The following is an 18,010-nucleotide window of genomic DNA, read 5'->3' on the forward strand; positions in this document are numbered from 1 at the left end:
CATGCCTGCGCGCATGTGCGTGCACACACCCACACCCCCCAAATAAATGTGATAGATTTTTTAAAAACAACATCTGTAGTTTACAATCTCTCTTAAGAATTCACCTGCCTCAGAAAAACAATTACTAAATGGGACCCCCTGACACTGAGAAGTTTCTGTAAAGCAAAGGACATGGTTAACAAGACAAAACGGCAGCCTACAGAGTGGGAAAAGATCTTCACCAACCCCACATCGGACAGAGGGCTGATCTCCAAAATATACAAAGAACTCAAGAAATTGGTCAACAAAAGGACAAATAATCCAATAAAAAATGGGGTACAGACCTAAGCAGAACTCTCAACAGAGGAATCTAAAATAGCTGAAAGACATTTAAGAAAATGCTCAACATCCGTAGTCATCAGAGAAATGTAAATCAAAACAACTCTGAGATTCCATCTTATACCTGTAAGAATGACCAAGATAAAAAATACTGATGACAACTTATGCTGAAGAAGATGTGGGGTAAAGCAAACACTCGTCCATTGTTGGTGGGAATGCAAGCTGGTACAGCCCCTTTGAATATCAGTATGGTGGTTTCTCAGATAATTAGGAAACAACCTACATCAAGACCCAGCAATACCACTTTTGGGTATATACCCAAAGGATGCTCAATTATGCAACAAGGACATGTGCTCAACTATGTTCATAGCAGCTTTGTTTGTCGTAGCCAGAACCTGGGAACAACCTAACTGCCCCTTGACTGAAGAATGGATAGGGAAAATGTGGTACATTTACACAATGTACCACACATTGTGATACATTTTTTCTACACAGCAGAAAAAAAAAAAGACGTCTTGAAATGTGTGGGCAAATGGATAGATCTGGAAAAAAATCATATTGAGTGAGGTAACCCAAACCCAAAAAGACAAATATCATATGTACTCACTTATAAGTGGCTTTTAGACATAAAGCAAAGAAAAATCAGCCTATAATTCATAATCCCAGAGAACCTAGACAAAAAAGAGGACCCCAAGAGAGACTTACATGGATCTAAGCTACATGGAGAAAAAGACAAGATCTCCTGAGTAAATTGGGAGTAAATTGGGACCATGCGAGAGGGTAGAAGGGGATGGGAGAGGAAGGGAGAAGAGCAGAGAAAAATACATAGCTCAATAAAAACAAAAACAAATAATCAAAAAAGAAAAGAAAATATGGTACACATACACAATGTAATTTTATTTAGCCATAAAAAATAATGAAACATGACATTGTAGGAAAATGGATGGAGCTGGAGATTATTATTTTAAGTAAAATAAGTCAGACTGGGAAAAACAAATACCCCATGTTTTCTTTAGTGTTTGGAATTTAGGATTAAAATTTTACATGCAAGAAAAAAAGAAAACATGCTTTTACCTGTATTCATTACAATCATTCTCTTGAATGATTCTCTTGAAGAATATAACCATATTGTAATTTCTATATTGCCCGAAAGATTTTGTTGGTATGTATAAATATGAAGAGCAGAGAATCAGAGATCAGAAAATATAAAAGAAGAATAAAGAGAAGTTCTGAAAGAAACGAAAAAAAAAAAAGAATTGACCTGCCTCATGTTTGGTGGAACAGCACTCAAATATAAAAGCAAAGTCAGTGCCCTTGTTGGCTTTTCTTTGTAACAAAACCCCAGGACAGTGCAAAGATACTAACTAGGGCTTTTATTTTTAAATTTTTCTTTGCAAAAGTAAAAACAGATTCTAACTTCCATAAAACAAACAAGCTAGCCCATAATAACTTGGCCTTACTTGCTAGTTAAATAAAATAAAGCAACTCCTAAGACTTTAAATGTTAAGAGCACGTTGCGAGATGTCAAACATGGGCCACGGCGTTTTCTCACACTATCATCTGGAAATGAGAGCCTTAAGTGTAAATGTGTATCCTCTGCTATAAAGCAAGGAGCTGAGCAGTTATACTTACGCAGAAGTTGAGTGTAGCCTTTCCCAAGAGTTCTCTAGGGACAACACACTCACTGGGTGCTGGCAGGTCACTTGTTGGCCCTCAATAATAATGTGACACCCGGCTGTCACTGAGCCCACGGATAACACCTAATTTTGTATGAGAGGAGATTCACTCTCAGGACACAGACACTGTGTCACTTCCATCCTTTACCAACAAGAAGTTAGTCCTAAAGTTTCAAAGAAGGTCAAAACTGTCCCTCTGGCCTCTTTCCCAACCTTGCAGTTCACACTTCAATGACATGATTTCAATACTGCTGTAGTTGTGCCCAGAAGTAATCAGGGACACTAAGAATAAAACCCATTACAGAGACTCCTCATAGAGCCAATGGGGTTACAAAGCTTGGCACCAGGTAGGAACAGCACTCACTAGAGGAACTGAGTAAGGCCAGTGGGCTAGTGTTCAGAAAGGCACAGGAGCCTGGTACGGGCCCTTGTTTAAAGGGTATAAGACTCTGTACAGCTTCTAGATACACACGTAAAAATAGCACATGGAGTCTGGTAGATAGGATAAGTCCCTTCTACAGATGGCACACAGTGGTAGAGCTAGCAGAGAGAGACCCAAAGAGTAGACTTTAAAGCCAGACCATCTGTCCAAATATTACCTGTTCCCACCACCACGGTATATCTTTGGAGAAATTCTCTAACACATCTCCCTCTCATCTGAAGATTCTACAACCAATACGACTTCTAGCACAGGGTGTTGTGAGGATGCATGTGAATTACACAAGAGTGCCTACAGCAGTTTTAGAAGCTTGATACCAAACAACAACAACAAAAAAATTCATCTAGAAACAAAGTCACATTTCATGGTATAGGAAACATATAGAGGTAGAGATAAAGAGAACTAGGGATCTACTTGTGTTTGTGTGTGTGTGCATGTGTGCGTGTCTGTGTGTGTGTGTGCATGCGCGTGGATGTATGTACACCAAAGATCAACCTCGTGCACCTTGTTATTTCAGACAAGGTCTCTCGATGGGCCTGGGACTTGCTGATTAGGCTAGGCTGGACCCCAGGAATCTACCTGTCTTTGCCTCCCCAGCTCTGGAGTTGCAAACACGTGTCACTATACCATGTTGGGCATCAAACTCGGGTCTTCATGCTCTCACAGTAAGCAGCTTACTGACTGGGTTATCTCTTAAGCAGAGGATTTACTCTAACAACTAAGGGCACTTGGCAATCTTAGCTAAGGCACATACCCCTAAGTATACGCTTGGCATTAACTTAACACCTGCACAGTGCCTCTCAGGTAACATTGTGAGATTCTTCCCCCGAGAATCAGCACTGTGCTCAGCTTTGCTGCCACCAGGGCGCAGTGAGAGTCTACACTGTGGTTACTGGCAACAGTATCTAGAAAAGGGCCTGCCAGTGGTCCAGGATAAAGAACTATTCCTGAGTTTTCTTTTCCTCTCTAGCATCCCACATCTGGCAATAAAATAACCTCAAATACTCTGGGGTGCTGTATTTTGTTTCTTCAAGAATGTGGGTGTAAAACTCTGATCATGCCTTTAATCCCAGCACTCAGGAGGCAGAGGCAGGTGGATCTCTGTGAGTTCAAGGCCAGCCTGGTCTACAAGAGTTAATTCCAGGAAAGCCAGGGCTGTTACACAAAGAAACCTGTCTTGAAAAATGAAACCAAACCAAAACAAAAGAAAACACCACCAAAACCCCCTCCCAATCAGGAGACAGGCATTTTGAGAAGGTCTTTGGCAGGTCTGGGAGGGGCTAGCACTAGTTTTCAGCAGGGTAAGCACTCTTTCAGTTTTTACTTGCAGATTAGATGTCACCGAAGAGCAGTGTGGTATTTTGTGAGGCAAAGCAACACTTCACCAAGACCAGCAAGAACAAGGGAAGACAAAAAAAAAAAAAAAAAAAAAAAAGATGGAATAATACACATATCAATGGAAGGAAATACAATGTGAATTAATATACCACACCAATGTGCTTTATCTGGATTCCTGGCTTCCACATTTCATACAACAATTAGTCTATAATAGTTAAACTCAGAAAAAGCTTTCTACAGCATCCCTTTTCCCTACCCTCTAAACATTGGAAGAATTATGATTTTTCATTGGTTGATTTCCTACCATAAGTAGACCACAAACACTAAAAGATAAGAGTTAATGAAGGCAGGGCAATGTCATTCAATTTTACAGCCCAGGTCAAAGCAAGAAGAACTGAGCAAACATATGCAAGCTTTCACAGAAGACCGTGTTCTCCAGAGGCCAGCCTGGCAGAGGCATCACAGACGAGAACAGAGGCAGAAGGCTGTCTCCAAGGACAGGACCAGGTGTGTTTGTAAACCTTCTGAAGGGTTCACCCTTGTCATTAGCTCAGTACTTTCAAAGGCTGGTGTAGGTGACTGGATGCAAACACACAGGACAGGACATGCGATCTCCCTCTGTGATCTCAGAAGCCATCTGTCCTGGCAGAGGACTGATGAGGTGTCAAGAGACTAACTCTACAGATGGCCAGATCTGCTGGCCACATAACAAAAAGGACATGGGATTCTGATTGGGAGGGGTGGGGAGGGGAGAGGTGGAAGTCGTCCTGCCCTTCCCTGCACCAAAGCTGAAGCAAGTCCAAACAGCAGAGGTTTTGCTCATACCCAGTTCCTTTCCTGAAATTTCTTTTTCTTTTTTTTTTTTTTTTTACAAACTCCCACCTTTGTTTGCAAACTTCCAGCTGGATGGATAATGGGATCCATGCGCTAGTTTTCATGTTTCATGTGAAAATTCGGGGGAGCGTTAAGAAAGGAAAACACCTTCATTGTGTTCAAGTACTTTCCACTTCTATCCTCTTTTTGGTTGCAAAATAAATAAATAAATAAACAAATAAATAAATAAATAAATAAATAAGTAAAGACAGTCCTATATATTTTCTGTGATTCTAATTTGAGGCTTTTGATGAGGTTAGGAAAAAAAAGCTGTGTCCCATCTCTCATTTTAAGTGACACTTATCTTTCAAGAACAGTGGGGTTTATAGTCTCAAATGGCAGAACTATCAGGAACCTCTAGATGCTCCTGAGGAACTTTTATCTTGGCATTCTTGAGGTGGCAAGAGAAGCAGAGCAAGATGCTCAGCAAGGCCTCAAAAGGGGAGGCTGGGTCCCACACAGAGCACAACTGTATTGATACCAACAGTGGGGAGAGAGCAATTCATGGCTGCTCAGCTGAGCTGACTCCATTCTTCTGAGCCTTCTGGGAAATCTAGTTCTATCTTGGGCTATTCATAAGAAGAGATTTATTTATGACAAAGAGATCAGATGGTTAAATTTGTCATTTTATGTATATATTTGTGCACCATGTAGGTGCAATGCCCAGGTATTGGAGCCCGTGGAACTGGAGTTATAGACAGCCTTGAGACATCATGTGGTACTAGGAATTGAACTGGATCCTCTAGAAGGACAGCCCATGTTCTTAACCACTGAGGCATCTCTCCAGTCCCCTGAACATTAAAATTTTTATCATAAAAAAATTCAGTATAAAAATGCGCTAAAATGTAATTGCCGTTTTGTTTAAATGTAGCTTTATATATACACAAATTCACTTCTTACAGTATTTAAGGTATCTCTTTGGGGAAACGGGAGAAAAGAGCCTTTAGGAGGGAGCTAGTACCCATGTCAGGGTATAGCTTCTCAATACTACCCCAATGGCTTTAGTATGGCAAGGATCACAGTTATAAACCATTTCCTGCTGTTTACGAGATCTGAGCATCACTACAGCCCAGGAGTAAAGATACTAAACTAGCATATGAATATAACACTGTTCAGTGATATGACTTAGTCACACAGAGAAAGGCTGTAAGCAAGGGCAATCCTTCCCTAGAGATAAAAGCTGCATAGACACAGTACCCCATGCTAGATGAAGAGAAATACAGGAGTTTAGAGCTGGATGGAAGCCAAGTTCCATGTAAGAGGCAGGCAGTGCAACTGCCTGTAGGGCCTGGGCAACTCTGCATCCTCAGTTCCATCCAAGGGACATCACGCATATGTAGGATGCGACATGCAGTGATGTCTGACTGCAGAGGCAGAGGGAAGGTTAGGACATAAATATCCTCAATCACAATATTTTGGTCAAGCATAAGGAGTTAAAAATCCGTTGGTCAATAACATCAGGCTCAGAGCACGGTACATTTACTTCTGGGCTGGGTAGTTCACTGGAGAGTCAGCTGCAGGCCAACATCCTCTAGGACGGGAGGGTAGATGCAGAGACGGGAGGCCTAAAAGCCAGATGCAGGAGGACCAGTGCAGTTCCTGCAGCTCCTGAGTTTCCTTATGTTTTAGGGAATGAATACTTATATTTTATTTTGTTCTGTTAAGCCTCCAATGTAAGTATCTTGGGCCATAATGAGCCTCAGCAACTAACTCTGTGACAGCAGACAAGTTTACTTCTAGACACTCACCAAAGGCGTGTCTCTTCCTCCTACGATGCTGAGACCAAGCCCTGAGCGCCCCTTGGATATTTCTATGATCATTTCCTGGCCAGGGACAATGGGACACGTTGCAGGGTCCACTGAGAGAGGAGCCTGGAAGTTACCTGGAAAGTGAAAAACACAATGACTAGCAGTAGGAGATGCAGCTCGTCTTGCACCCACTGGAGCTTAGGGTGTGTGCGTCACGTCATTCCCCTCACATGAGGCACTATGAAGGAAAAGCTGGGTCACCGCTCGCCTCACCCACAGGACAAGGCATTAATTCATCAATCTGTCAACTTATCAATTCCAGGTATACTTAATTAAAAAAACTCAAAACCCACCATGAAAACCAGCATTGAAAAACTTAAGATGACTAAATATTTAGGTCCACCAAAGCATACTGCAATGAGTATAAGAGCTATTATGACGGAAGACTGGGGTTTATAAGAATGTCACAGGCTGAGCATCCCTAATACAGATATCTGAAATTTTTGATCATTGACATGATACTATAAATGGAAAATTCAACACATGACTTCACGTGATAGGAGAAAATAAAAATATGGACACATCCAAACAGCCTTCAGGCTGTACATAATATATATATATAAAATAAATGGATTCTGTATTCAGATTTGGATCCTATTCCCAATCTATCTCATTATGTATATGAAAATGTTCCAAAATCTGAAATATTTCTAGTCCCAAGCATTTTGGTCAAGATTATTCAACCCATATATATATATATAAACATTGATATACACATGTATGCATACATTTGTGTTATAATAAAAATATAAAAACTTACTCCCAAGGCCATAAATAAAACTCTAGTTAAAAGACTTACAATATTGTATAAAGGTTTATTTATTTAGTTAAAGGTTTATTACTTTTCATAGTTTTTAGTGTTGTGAGTGCCTGTACATGTGCACTAGGGCAGTTCCCTGGAACTGGGGTTACAGATGGTTGTGAGCTGCCATGTGGACACTGGGAACCAATCCTCAGTCCCCTGGAAGAGCAAGTGCTCTTAACTGCTGAGCCACCTCTCCAGCCCCTAAAAGTTTATTATTTTTAAATCATTCTTCAAGAATGCATTTTTCTAAAACAGATAAAAGCTTCTAGGCCAAGAGGGATGTTTAAAAACATCTATTATCTATTTCCAAACATGTACTTTGTGTATAACTAACCCCACTCTAGTGAAGAACTAAAACTTTCAGCGTTTTAGTGCCTGCAGAGACTTCTATAGAAGTGATCTCTGCCGGCAGCTTTGCCTTTACCGAGTCTGATCACCATGATGGTGGATGCAAATCCATAAGGGTTGACAACAGTGAGCGCCACCTACTGGTCAGTAGTGTCTAAAGCATAGAAACCTAGAAGACCAGGATTCAAATGTATGGTAGACTGACCTACCTATGTGATAGCAGGTATTAGCAGGCTACCACCCATAACAACAGTGTCTATACAAGTTCAAAAGGAAAAAAACAAAGAGAGGAAAATTATACCTATGCCTGTATCTATCTCTATCTATCTATCTATCTATCTATCTATCTATCTATCTATCTATCTATCTATCTATCTAGGTTTGCTTTGTTTTTGAGACAGGGTTTCTCTCAGTGGAAAATCATATTTTAAGACAGGTAAAACTTACAAGAATTAAGATTTCAGTGTCCATAAAGCTGTACTGAAACCCAGACCCATTAATTCACTTATGCTTAGCTATGTTGTTGTACCACACAGGTAGAGGTGAAAAGCTGCAACAGGCTGTGCGGCCTGTGAGCTCAAATGGTGGCCATACAGTTCTTTATAGAAAAGTTTGGTTTTGGCTGTGTGTGGCACACTCCTGTTATCTCAGTACTCCTGAGACTTAGGCAGGAGGGTCATCTTGAATTCAAGGCCAGCCTGGGTTACAAAAGCAAGACAGAGTTCCCCCTCCCTGCATCCTGCTCCAGAGCAGGGAGGGGGATATAAGAAGGAAGAGGAAGATTTTTAGCACAAAACAAAGTGGACCTGTGGGAGCTCTTTTTTTTTAAAAAAAATATTTATTTATTTATTATGTATTATGTGTGTATGCCTGCAGGCCAGAAGAGGGTACTAGACCTCATTACAGATGGTTGTGAGCCACCATGTGGTTGCTGGGAATTGAACTCAGGACCTTTGGAAGAGCAAGCAGTGCTCTTAACCGCTGAGCCATCTCTCCAGCCCAGGGAATTCTTGATTCAATAATTATGACTTGATAACACAGGGGAGCTGGGTTTAAACATACAGAAGTAGATTCAGGCACCTAAACTGCAGATTCCTATGTAGTAAAACTGGCTCACTGCTGAAGAGTGAATGAGGTAAGCGTTACTCAGCAGGTCAGAGGAGCAGCGGGACAGCGTGGGTGAGGGGCCAGCCTCCAGCCCGGCCTGCTCCAAGACTCACCCAGCACCACTGCTGTACACAGGGGACGTGCTGATCTAAAGACCTAGCTAAGATGAGCAATCCAGTGATACAGCCCCAGAAACAACAAAAAGTTTAATTTTAGAAAGATTTTTCTGTCTTTTTTTTTTTTTTTTTTTTTTGCAGTTTATATATTTCATGTTGTTTCCCACTAACCTACCATAAACATGGCATACAGTACTGGCACACTTCATGGCAGCTCTGGAAACCTGACTCTGCTGTTATGAGTGACTACTGTAGTCTCCGGAGTAAAGAGAGGACAGGAAGATGTTAGAGATGGCATTTTTATCCCTCCACTCCATTGTCCTAAGTCACTTTTGGGTTGTTTTATAAGAGCTATTTTTAGCTTTTAGTGTCTTGAGACAAAGTCCCTCTACATAACCCTGGATATCCTGTCCTGGAACTTTATCTGTAGCCCAGACTGGCTTCAGATTCCCATCGATCCACCCGACTCTGCCTCTCAGTGCTCGGATTAGAGGTGTGGGCCACCATGTCTGAGAAGATTTATTTTTATTTTATGTGGATGAGAGATGAATATTGTTCCATAACTTAAAATATAGGGCCATGAATTGCTATTACCTTGTACAAATACATGATGTACATTAGCCAGACCCTCCTGGTCTGTGTCCATGGCCAGGTGTACAAGTTTGGGCATTTTAGGCCAGACTGTCTCTGCTGGAGCTGTTTAACTCCATCATATGGCATCAGAAGAGCCAAGCAGCCACAGACAATATATAAGCAATGCTCAATGATGTGTTAAGGAGAGCTGAAGTACAAATTTCATGTAGTTTTCATAAAATTGACTTTCAATTGTTTTCAATCTTTAAAATATAAAACCATCTCTAGCTCCAGGATGAAGCAAAATAGGTGGTGGGCTACATTTCATCTGTAGTTCGTTTGCTGATGATATTCATCAATTTACCTTGACATAAAACCAAATATACCTATGCGCTAAACTTTCTACAGAGTGACATTTATGAAAAAGAGTGCAAGTCAGCACAGGATTATAAATTCATCATTGGTGAACCTGTTTGTTTGTTTGTTTGTTTGAGACAAGGTCTGTTAGGTAGCTCTGGCTGGCCTGGAACTAACTATGTAGATCAGGCTGCTCCAACTCACAGAGATCCCCCTGCCTGAGTACTGGGATTTTATTTATTTTTAATCATATGTATGTGCATGGCAAGAGCAAATGAGTGCAGGTGCTCATGGAGACCAGAAAGTGTCAGATCTCAGGTACAGGAGGATGGGAGCTGCCTGCTGTGGGCGTCTTCTGGAAGAGCAGCAGGCACTCAACCTTGGAGCCACCTTTCCAGCAGCAGCAGCAGCCCTGCCTGATGTGGGAAGTGATGTATGCTGTGAATATGTTTTATTGCCCCATTGGTTAATAAAGAAGCTGCTTTTGGCCAATGGCTTATCAGAATAAAGCCAGGCTGAAAGAGACATATAGAGAGAGTAGGCGGAGTCACAGAGAAGCCATGTAGCCCTGCTGGAGAGATGCTGGATGCTGGACGGAACTTTACCTAGTAAGCCAAAGCCACATATTAATGGAGATGGGTTAGCATAGGATATAATAGCTAGCTAAAAGTATGCTTAAGATATTGGCCAAACAGTATTGCAAATAATACAGTTTCTGTGCGATTAATTCAAGTCAGGGTGGTTGGGAAATGAACTAGCAGCCTTCCCCCAACACCCACCCCTTGGCTTTTTACTTATAAATACTGCATAAAAGCAAAGTAGAGATACTGATTCTACTTTCAACCCTCACTCTTCATCATAATTCAAGCTACAACATGAATTCTATCCTTGCCTCCTTCCATTCTTCTTTTTGAGACTAGACTTCCTAGAGCCCAGGCTGTCCTGGAATTCACTATGTAGTTGAGGATGACCCTAAATTCCTGATCCTCCTACCTCCGTTTCTCAAATGCAATTATGGGCACCACCATGCCTGGCTCTGAACACCAACTTCTCTACTGAAAAATAAATCCTCAATGGCTTATATCAAATACACAGTGTTAAAAACTGCCTTCATTATGGTTTTGGAGACATTATCCATGACTTAACCTTAGTCTCTGGGAGAGATTGGCAGGCAATCTGTAGGCTTTAGTTTCATCAAATGCTTCTTTGCAGGGCCTTTTCTCATCTGTGTTTATATTCAGTAAATATTAGGGGATGCAGATAGTAAAGAAATAAGAAACAGTGCAGGAAGTGGGGTGTTCAAGCTCAAAAGTACGGTCATTGAGGAGGGACACAGACCCAAGTGTCCTCCTCCTGCCTCATTCTCAGAGCATCGTGACATTCGTCTTCTCCAAAGTTTCATGAGTCGTACCAGAGCCTGTGAAGTCTGCATCTTCAGACTGACACAATGGGCTTGGTGCCCGTGGGAGCTCTTGGGAGCTGACGGGGGCTTGAGCTGAATACGCTTGTTGTTTCATCTGGCAGGCAGCCTACAAAAGGAAGGAAATTTACATGAATGTCAAGAAGGAGAGAAGTAATAAGAACACTGTAAAACTGCTGTATTATTGCTAACAAAATAATGATGAGTTTCAAAAATGTGTTTTCAGAAAACTGGGTGCTCACTCAGAGAGGTGACAAGAGAAAACTAGGGTGACTTTTGTATTGTCTCCCATTTAACTTTGCTCCTAAGAAACTTATAGGGAGGCTTGATCAAAAAGGGGGAGCAGGATATAAGTGTTAGATTGACTTGCAGTTTTGTGCTTTTGCTGACAACACCCCCATGAATATTAGCATTAACTAACTAAGAAGAATGAAGGACTCCATGCCTTCTCAGGAGTCCCATAAAAGGGAGGTGGTGATGTGATTTGTCTGCTGGATTCCAGGAAGTGCCAGGCTGTCTCTGGACCCTAGAGACGTCTGCTCCAGAGCCGCAATACTCCAAGATCCCGTCTCTAGACGGCTGTTCCTCAGCACTGTGCATTTGTATTGTGCTTTCTAGTTTTCAAAACACTATTACCTGAATGGACACCTCTCAATCACAAGAACATCCTCCGTATTAACATCCCTCAGTGTTAGACAGTGTCACCACACAGCCAGTTAGAGGAAGAGGCAGGCTGGTAATCAGTTCTCGGAGAATGCTCCATTCAGAGTACTCATGAAATAACAGCTAGGCCATGGTTCTTTTGTTTTTATAAAAAAATTTGAGTTTTATGTATTATTGTTAGTGTAATATCTGGAGATAAGTGGAGAACTTTATGGAGTCGGTTTTCAGCTTCCACCCACATCAGGCAGTGTCTCTCATTTTTGTGCTGTGTGCTCCAGGGCAGCTGGTCTGCCAGCTCTAGACAATTTGTCTCCATCCCCCATCTTGCTGTAGGTACTAGATACTGCATCTGGCTTTTTTATGTAGGTTCTGGGAAAAGAAGTCAGGTGGACAAGCTTGCTGGACAGGGCTTTCGCGTGCTGAACAATCTCAGTAGCCAACTATCATCATCTTCAATACTGACTGGATCCTTAAAACGCCTTTTCCTCTCACACATTACTAACAAGAAGAGTGTGTGTGGAGGGATTATTACAAAAAAACTGGGGGGCAGCACAGTGGCTCATGGCTACTTAACTCAGGGCTCTAAAAACTTCAAAGTCACATAGACTCATACTTATCAATGTCTTTATGGAAGACGGTCAGTCTTCACAACATCAAAGAACATACTTCAAGTTTGCAGCCCCTAATAAGCTTTGTGACTGCAGATGGCACTTGACCTACTATTCTGGACGTTGCTAGTGGGACAGCTGCATGTTGTGAAGTGGTTGTAAAGGTGGAAGAGGACTTAATTCCAGCAAGGCCCTGCCCGCCCCCCATACATGACTGGTGAGCTCTGGGTTAGAAACTTCAGAAACAGAACATTCCATGCCCACCAGAGCCAGCTGGTTTGGCTGCCCACCTCCAGGATGGGCCGTTCTCTTCTGCAGTTCCAGGAAAAGCACCATCGCCTTCCAGAGGGGACAGTGCATGTTCTTCAGCAGGGAAAAGAATGGGCAGAGGAGGTTTAAAACTTCATCAAACTACAGAGATGGCTGCCACACACCCTGAACCGGTGAGTGTCCAGAGTGCCGCAACATCGGCAGTACTGGCAGCAAAATGCACTATTGGCATCATAATGCAGCAGTAGGTTTTGAACTGTAAACATTTTTGAATGAGCTGAATGTAGTTATTTTATTACTTTGTGTACATGGGTATTTTGTCTGCATGTAGTCTGTTCCACGTTTATACAATGTCATTGAGGCCAGAAAAGGGCATCAGATTCCCTGGAACTGGCCATGGCTGACTGTGCGCCACCACGTGGGTACTGTGGATCAAACCCAGGTCCTCTCTGGAAGAGCAGCCATAGCATTTCTAAAGCTCTCTTTCTGTGGTGCAAGGGATGACACCAGGCCCGCAGACATGCTAGCTAAGTATTCTACTACCAAGTGACGCCCCAGGCCTACATGCATTTGTTTTTATTGAGGTGTTTAGCATACAATTTTAGAGAATTTTCAAAGGCATTTTATTTGGAAATGTTTGAAATATCAAAATTTTTTTTTTTTTGGTGGGGGGGGGGTTTGGCTGTTTCAAGAGAGAGGGTTTCTTTGGTTAGCCCAGGCTATTCTGGTACTAGTTCAGGCTGGTCTTAAACTCAGAGATCCACCTGCCTTTGCTTTCCAAGTGCTGGGATTAAAGGCGTGCACCACCCAGAGTATATACTTTCCATATGCTCTTGTATATGAACTGTGATATGGGAGTAGAGCAAGAGACACCCTCTCCTCCCCAACTTGTTTTGTTGTAGTGTTTCCTCACAGCCATAGTGACCCTAACTAGGGCATGTACACATACTCGTGTACAGACACTTCCAAGTATACGTAGTTAAAAATGAAAACAGTTCTTAAAGCATAAACTAGTACATAGAAATAAAAACCAGGATTTTAAAAAGAGGAAAAAATTAAAAACAGTGAACATTTGATAGACACAAGCTGATAGTTTGCTGGGTGCGGGACTCAGGGCAGACATCCCAGCACTTGAGGGGAGGAGGCAGGAGTTCACAGTCAGCCTTGGCTACATGAATTTAAGGCAAACCTGGGCTACATAAGGCCCTATCCACCGCTCTTTCCCCCAAAAAACCCCTAAGTAACCAAGCAACCAGACAGTTCATAAGCTTTAGGACCTGGCACATACAAGGTATTAACTCTTCCATCCAGTGATGTCCTCAGACCTCTAGCTTGTAAAAAAAAAAAAAAAAATTCAAAATTTGAGGAACACTAAAGTTATTGTAGTTATATCTTTATCAAACTGCAAATTCTTCCATCTGAAAATTTTATTCATGGCATTGTATAAGATAGGGCAGTCTTAAATTTTAACTGCAAAAGGATGTCTTTTAAAATATTTGTGTGTGTGCTGTGGATTGGCTGTGGAGGTCAGAGGACCACTTTGGGGAGTCAGTTTTCTCTTCTCAGGTGAATTCTCAGCTATTCAACTGAGGTCATCGGGTTTGGCAATGAGCACCTTAACCTGCTGATCCATCTTGCTGGCTCAGGCAAGTCTTAAATACCTGGGTCGGCTACCAGAACAGAATGGTGGAGAAAGGACTCTTCTCCATACCTGAGTGTGATCAGTGACATTAACTATGCATTGACACCAGGCTTTAAGACACCTTAACCTTCTGCCGGTAAGAACAGATTTGACATTATAATCATCTCCTTTTCTTGTGGAATGCAGTTCACACAACACACTACCCCAATAAAGTAAATCCCAAACATAAATTACCACACTGTCAGGTGACTCCAATGCAGTCTGTTGCTCTGCCACCGTGTTGTGCTCAACCACCTCTGACAGGTCTTCCTGAAGTGACAAAGATACAATCAGTTAGCAGCATCATGGGTCTCAATTGCACCTCTGGCAGTCCCCTGGGCTTTGGTCTCAAACAGCACCTACACAGTCTCCATTCCCTACCTGGAAGAACCTGCATAAGTGAGCTCAGGCTAGCCTCTCAGATATTTTTGGTGGTCTTTCCTTCTATATTACATAGCTTTCCTCGATCTGTGTGATGCTAAATATGAAGTCACTTCCAGGGTTCAATTCCTGATATTAGATCCCCCACTCCCACCTTTAAGATGCTTATCTAGAGGCTAAGAGCACATCCAATAGAGACACTGTGGGAAAGAAAAGTTAAGTCTTCAGTGTCAACTGAAATGCTGGCTAGAGTGTGCATGTCTGTCTCCACGTGTTTCATTCTTTGTGTAGCTGGATTTACAGCTAAAGCATCATCTGATGGTTTAGGTTAAGGCATGAGCTCCTGCAACTTGGCTTGGACAAGGCCACAAAGAGACTAAAAGGATGTTGATTTGGGTGTGTTTACTCTGGCGCTCAGGGGAGCTGTGCTGCCCTGGGGAGCAGGAAATGAGAACAGGGTGGCCTGTGCCATTCAATGTTAGGAGTTTGTAATCCTAGCTGTTTGACTAAAGCAAATCTGAGTCTGTATTTGACTCTTCCAACCTTAATTCCCTGCATAATTTATGAATGGGTGTGGGTGGGTGGGGTGTTAGGTTTCAAACCTGGTGCCTTATTAACATATCAAAGCTGATGCTGGCTGCCAGGTTCTCCTAGCACCCTCAGTCCCTACCCAGACTAGCGCTGTCTGGACTAGCACTCCCCCACAGCCCCGACACATACACTTCTCCACCCCAGAAACTGAGCTGAGCTGCCCTTTCCCCAGATGCTCTTCCCTATAGAACCCAGACATTGCTACTTACAGCCCCCACCCCCTTTTGATCTCTTTGCCTCTTGCCTCTCGGTTGCTATTCCTGGTTCCCCTCCTTTATTCTCCTGTCTCCTCAGCACAGCCTGGCTCAGTCTCTAACTCTCTCAGATGTGCCTCTGTCTCTGCCTGGGCTTTCCTTTACATCTATGATTTAAAAAAAAACACCTCTTGGGAGCAGTCATGTCCTCCTTTTATTTCTTTTGATCTCTCTCTCTCTCTCTCTCTCTCTCTCTCTCTCTCTCTCTCTGTGTGTGTGTGTGTGTGTCTCTGTCTCTGTCTCTCTCTTTCTCTCTCTCCTGGGGGTAGTCTCACTATTGGGGTGTGATTAACCAGCCTGCCTCCATCTTGGGCTTGAAAGTCATCTTAAAAGAAAGACAAATCTTCATTTGGAAACCACCTACCCCTGAGCTATAAAAATTCTTATCTTGCCCATATCCAATGCTGCCCTTTAGAACTCAGCCTTGGGTGGAGGCAGCTTGTTCACAAGAATAATTAAAAAAAAAAAAAAAGCTTGCTTTGGTTAATGGGCCATGATGACTTGGGTTGGTGGTCTTTCTCCTCACATCTCTGGGGTTAACAGATGTTGAAAAGATTGAACAGAGGAACCCACAAATGGATTTCTCAAGGTACCTAGCAAATATGTACATCCACTAAAGACATTCACAGTGACAGTAAGGGAACTGAAAGATGCTGGTTTCATGCTCCCAAGTGTACCATCAGGCTATAGCAACCAGTCAGTGATCTGCAAAGGAACCCTGCACCCATTCTTCCACAGCCCATATCACACCTGAAGTCAAATAAGGCACAATATAAATCAGGTTACAGACTCATCCTGTGCCATCCGTTCTCACTGGTTTACAGCCCAAGAGACTGAGGCCCAGCATGGATTTGGAGACTGGCACCTAGGTCTTCCATATGATAGGAACTACCCTTAGTCCCTTACGTTTTAGGGCCACATGAATTTTGCTCATTTAGATTACTGTCATTCACTTATGGGAAAAAGTTCCTAGAGTCCATTTCACCTAATTCACTACACTTTGCTATAAAAAAGATTGTATATAAAGATGAATTTATAAGTTGCTTCATACCATAATTCTTCCATGAGCCCTTGGGTAGTGCCTTCAAACAGTATGATCAGTTCTCTATATTTCCCCTACCCTGCCTTGTCCCTGTGTTTTTTGAGGTAAGCTCTCTCTCTCTCTTTCTCTAAAAGGTTTTTCTTTAATATTTGGGAGAATAAAACATGACCTAAATGAGTACTAAATGCATCAATAATTAAGAATTTGAATTTAAAAGCACTTAGGTAAATTTCAGGAAGGCCACCCAGGATATACAGTGAATTTGTGACCTGTGGCCTCCACTGTGGCCTTCACGGGTGAGAGGGTGGTGAGAGAGGGTGGTGAGGTCAATAACACTAGTGGGAATTGTGCGGAGTAAAGCCCAGGCTGTATTATAAACAGGAACCATGATGTCCATCAAAAAGCAAGTCCTTCTCTGTCACTTTGACACTGCAAACCTGCTTTAACCATCCCCAGTCAACTCGTGAGGGACAATGAGGATGTCTTCTCCAGTGTTAGAGATATGAAATATGACTCTTTTCTATCAAATACTATACAATTTGTGCTTAGAACAAGGAATTAATCTTTCTTTCCCATCTTGTAAGACTTTTATGCAAATATTCTAACGCTTCCCACCCAGTAAAACCTTTGTTTACCCAAAGGCCACTGTTCCAGTCTAGGAATTTGAAGGTCTGCAGCCCTTTCCCCTTCTCACTTCCTGTGTGCGAATTATTGTCAGACTAGCCAACTGAATAGACCATGAAGTCAGTTCCAGCCAACGGGGAAAAGACACAGCTACCTCCTGAGTTAGAATAAAACACCAGTGCATTTCCTGTCTCTGTGAGTCACTCAGTATCTGAATGCATCCTCTTGATCAAGAGTGTTGCCTTGTATAGACACTTTGGTCAGAAGCTGGTCTCTTTCTTTGCAACCTAAACTTGTTTCTAACATTAGCTATGGATCAAAAACTGTAATTTATATATTGGTCAGGACAACTACTAACTTTGTTTTTCCTTTTTCTTAAACTGTTTTTACATTTATCTGTGCGTGTGTTTGAGCATGTGCACTTGCGTCAGAGGACAACTTGTGGGAGTTGGTTCTTTCTATTAAGTCAGGGGATGAAACTCAGGTCATCAGGCTGGGTGGCAGGTACTTATACCAGTTGAGCTACCTTGTGGGCCCGATAGTTACCATTTGCAAAACGGGGGAGGGGGGAGGGGGGACAAAAAAATATGGGTTTCGACTGGTTTGATTCTAATTAGCAGGAGTGTTTAGAAAGGTCCGGTTCCCCTCCTTTCCCTTTCAACAGTAGGAAAGTAGCAACAAGCTACCTGAAAAGGGGCTGTTGGCCAAGCCTGAGCCC

The 18,010-nt window shown here is 42.3% G+C and overlaps 1 protein-coding gene across 2 annotated transcripts in view; it reads right to left on the reverse strand.

The window, feature by feature from the left end:
- Patj (PATJ crumbs cell polarity complex component) overlaps window positions 1-18,010 on the reverse strand; it is a 313,297-nt gene that overhangs the window by 56,528 nt on the left and 238,759 nt on the right. For both annotated transcript variants that reach the window (XM_057783541.1, XM_057783542.1), the window contains 3 exons: window positions 14,596-14,670; window positions 11,170-11,287; window positions 6,393-6,526 (listed from right to left, as the gene is read on the reverse strand). In XM_057783541.1, coding sequence (XP_057639524.1) covers window positions 6,393-6,526; window positions 11,170-11,287; window positions 14,596-14,670 — 327 coding nt within the window. The remainder of the gene's footprint in view (window positions 1-6,392; window positions 6,527-11,169; window positions 11,288-14,595; window positions 14,671-18,010) is intronic.

The sequence above is a fragment of the Chionomys nivalis genome, chromosome 11 (assembly GCF_950005125.1).
Source record: "Chionomys nivalis chromosome 11, mChiNiv1.1, whole genome shotgun sequence".
Taxonomy (NCBI): Eukaryota; Metazoa; Chordata; class Mammalia; order Rodentia; family Cricetidae; genus Chionomys; species Chionomys nivalis.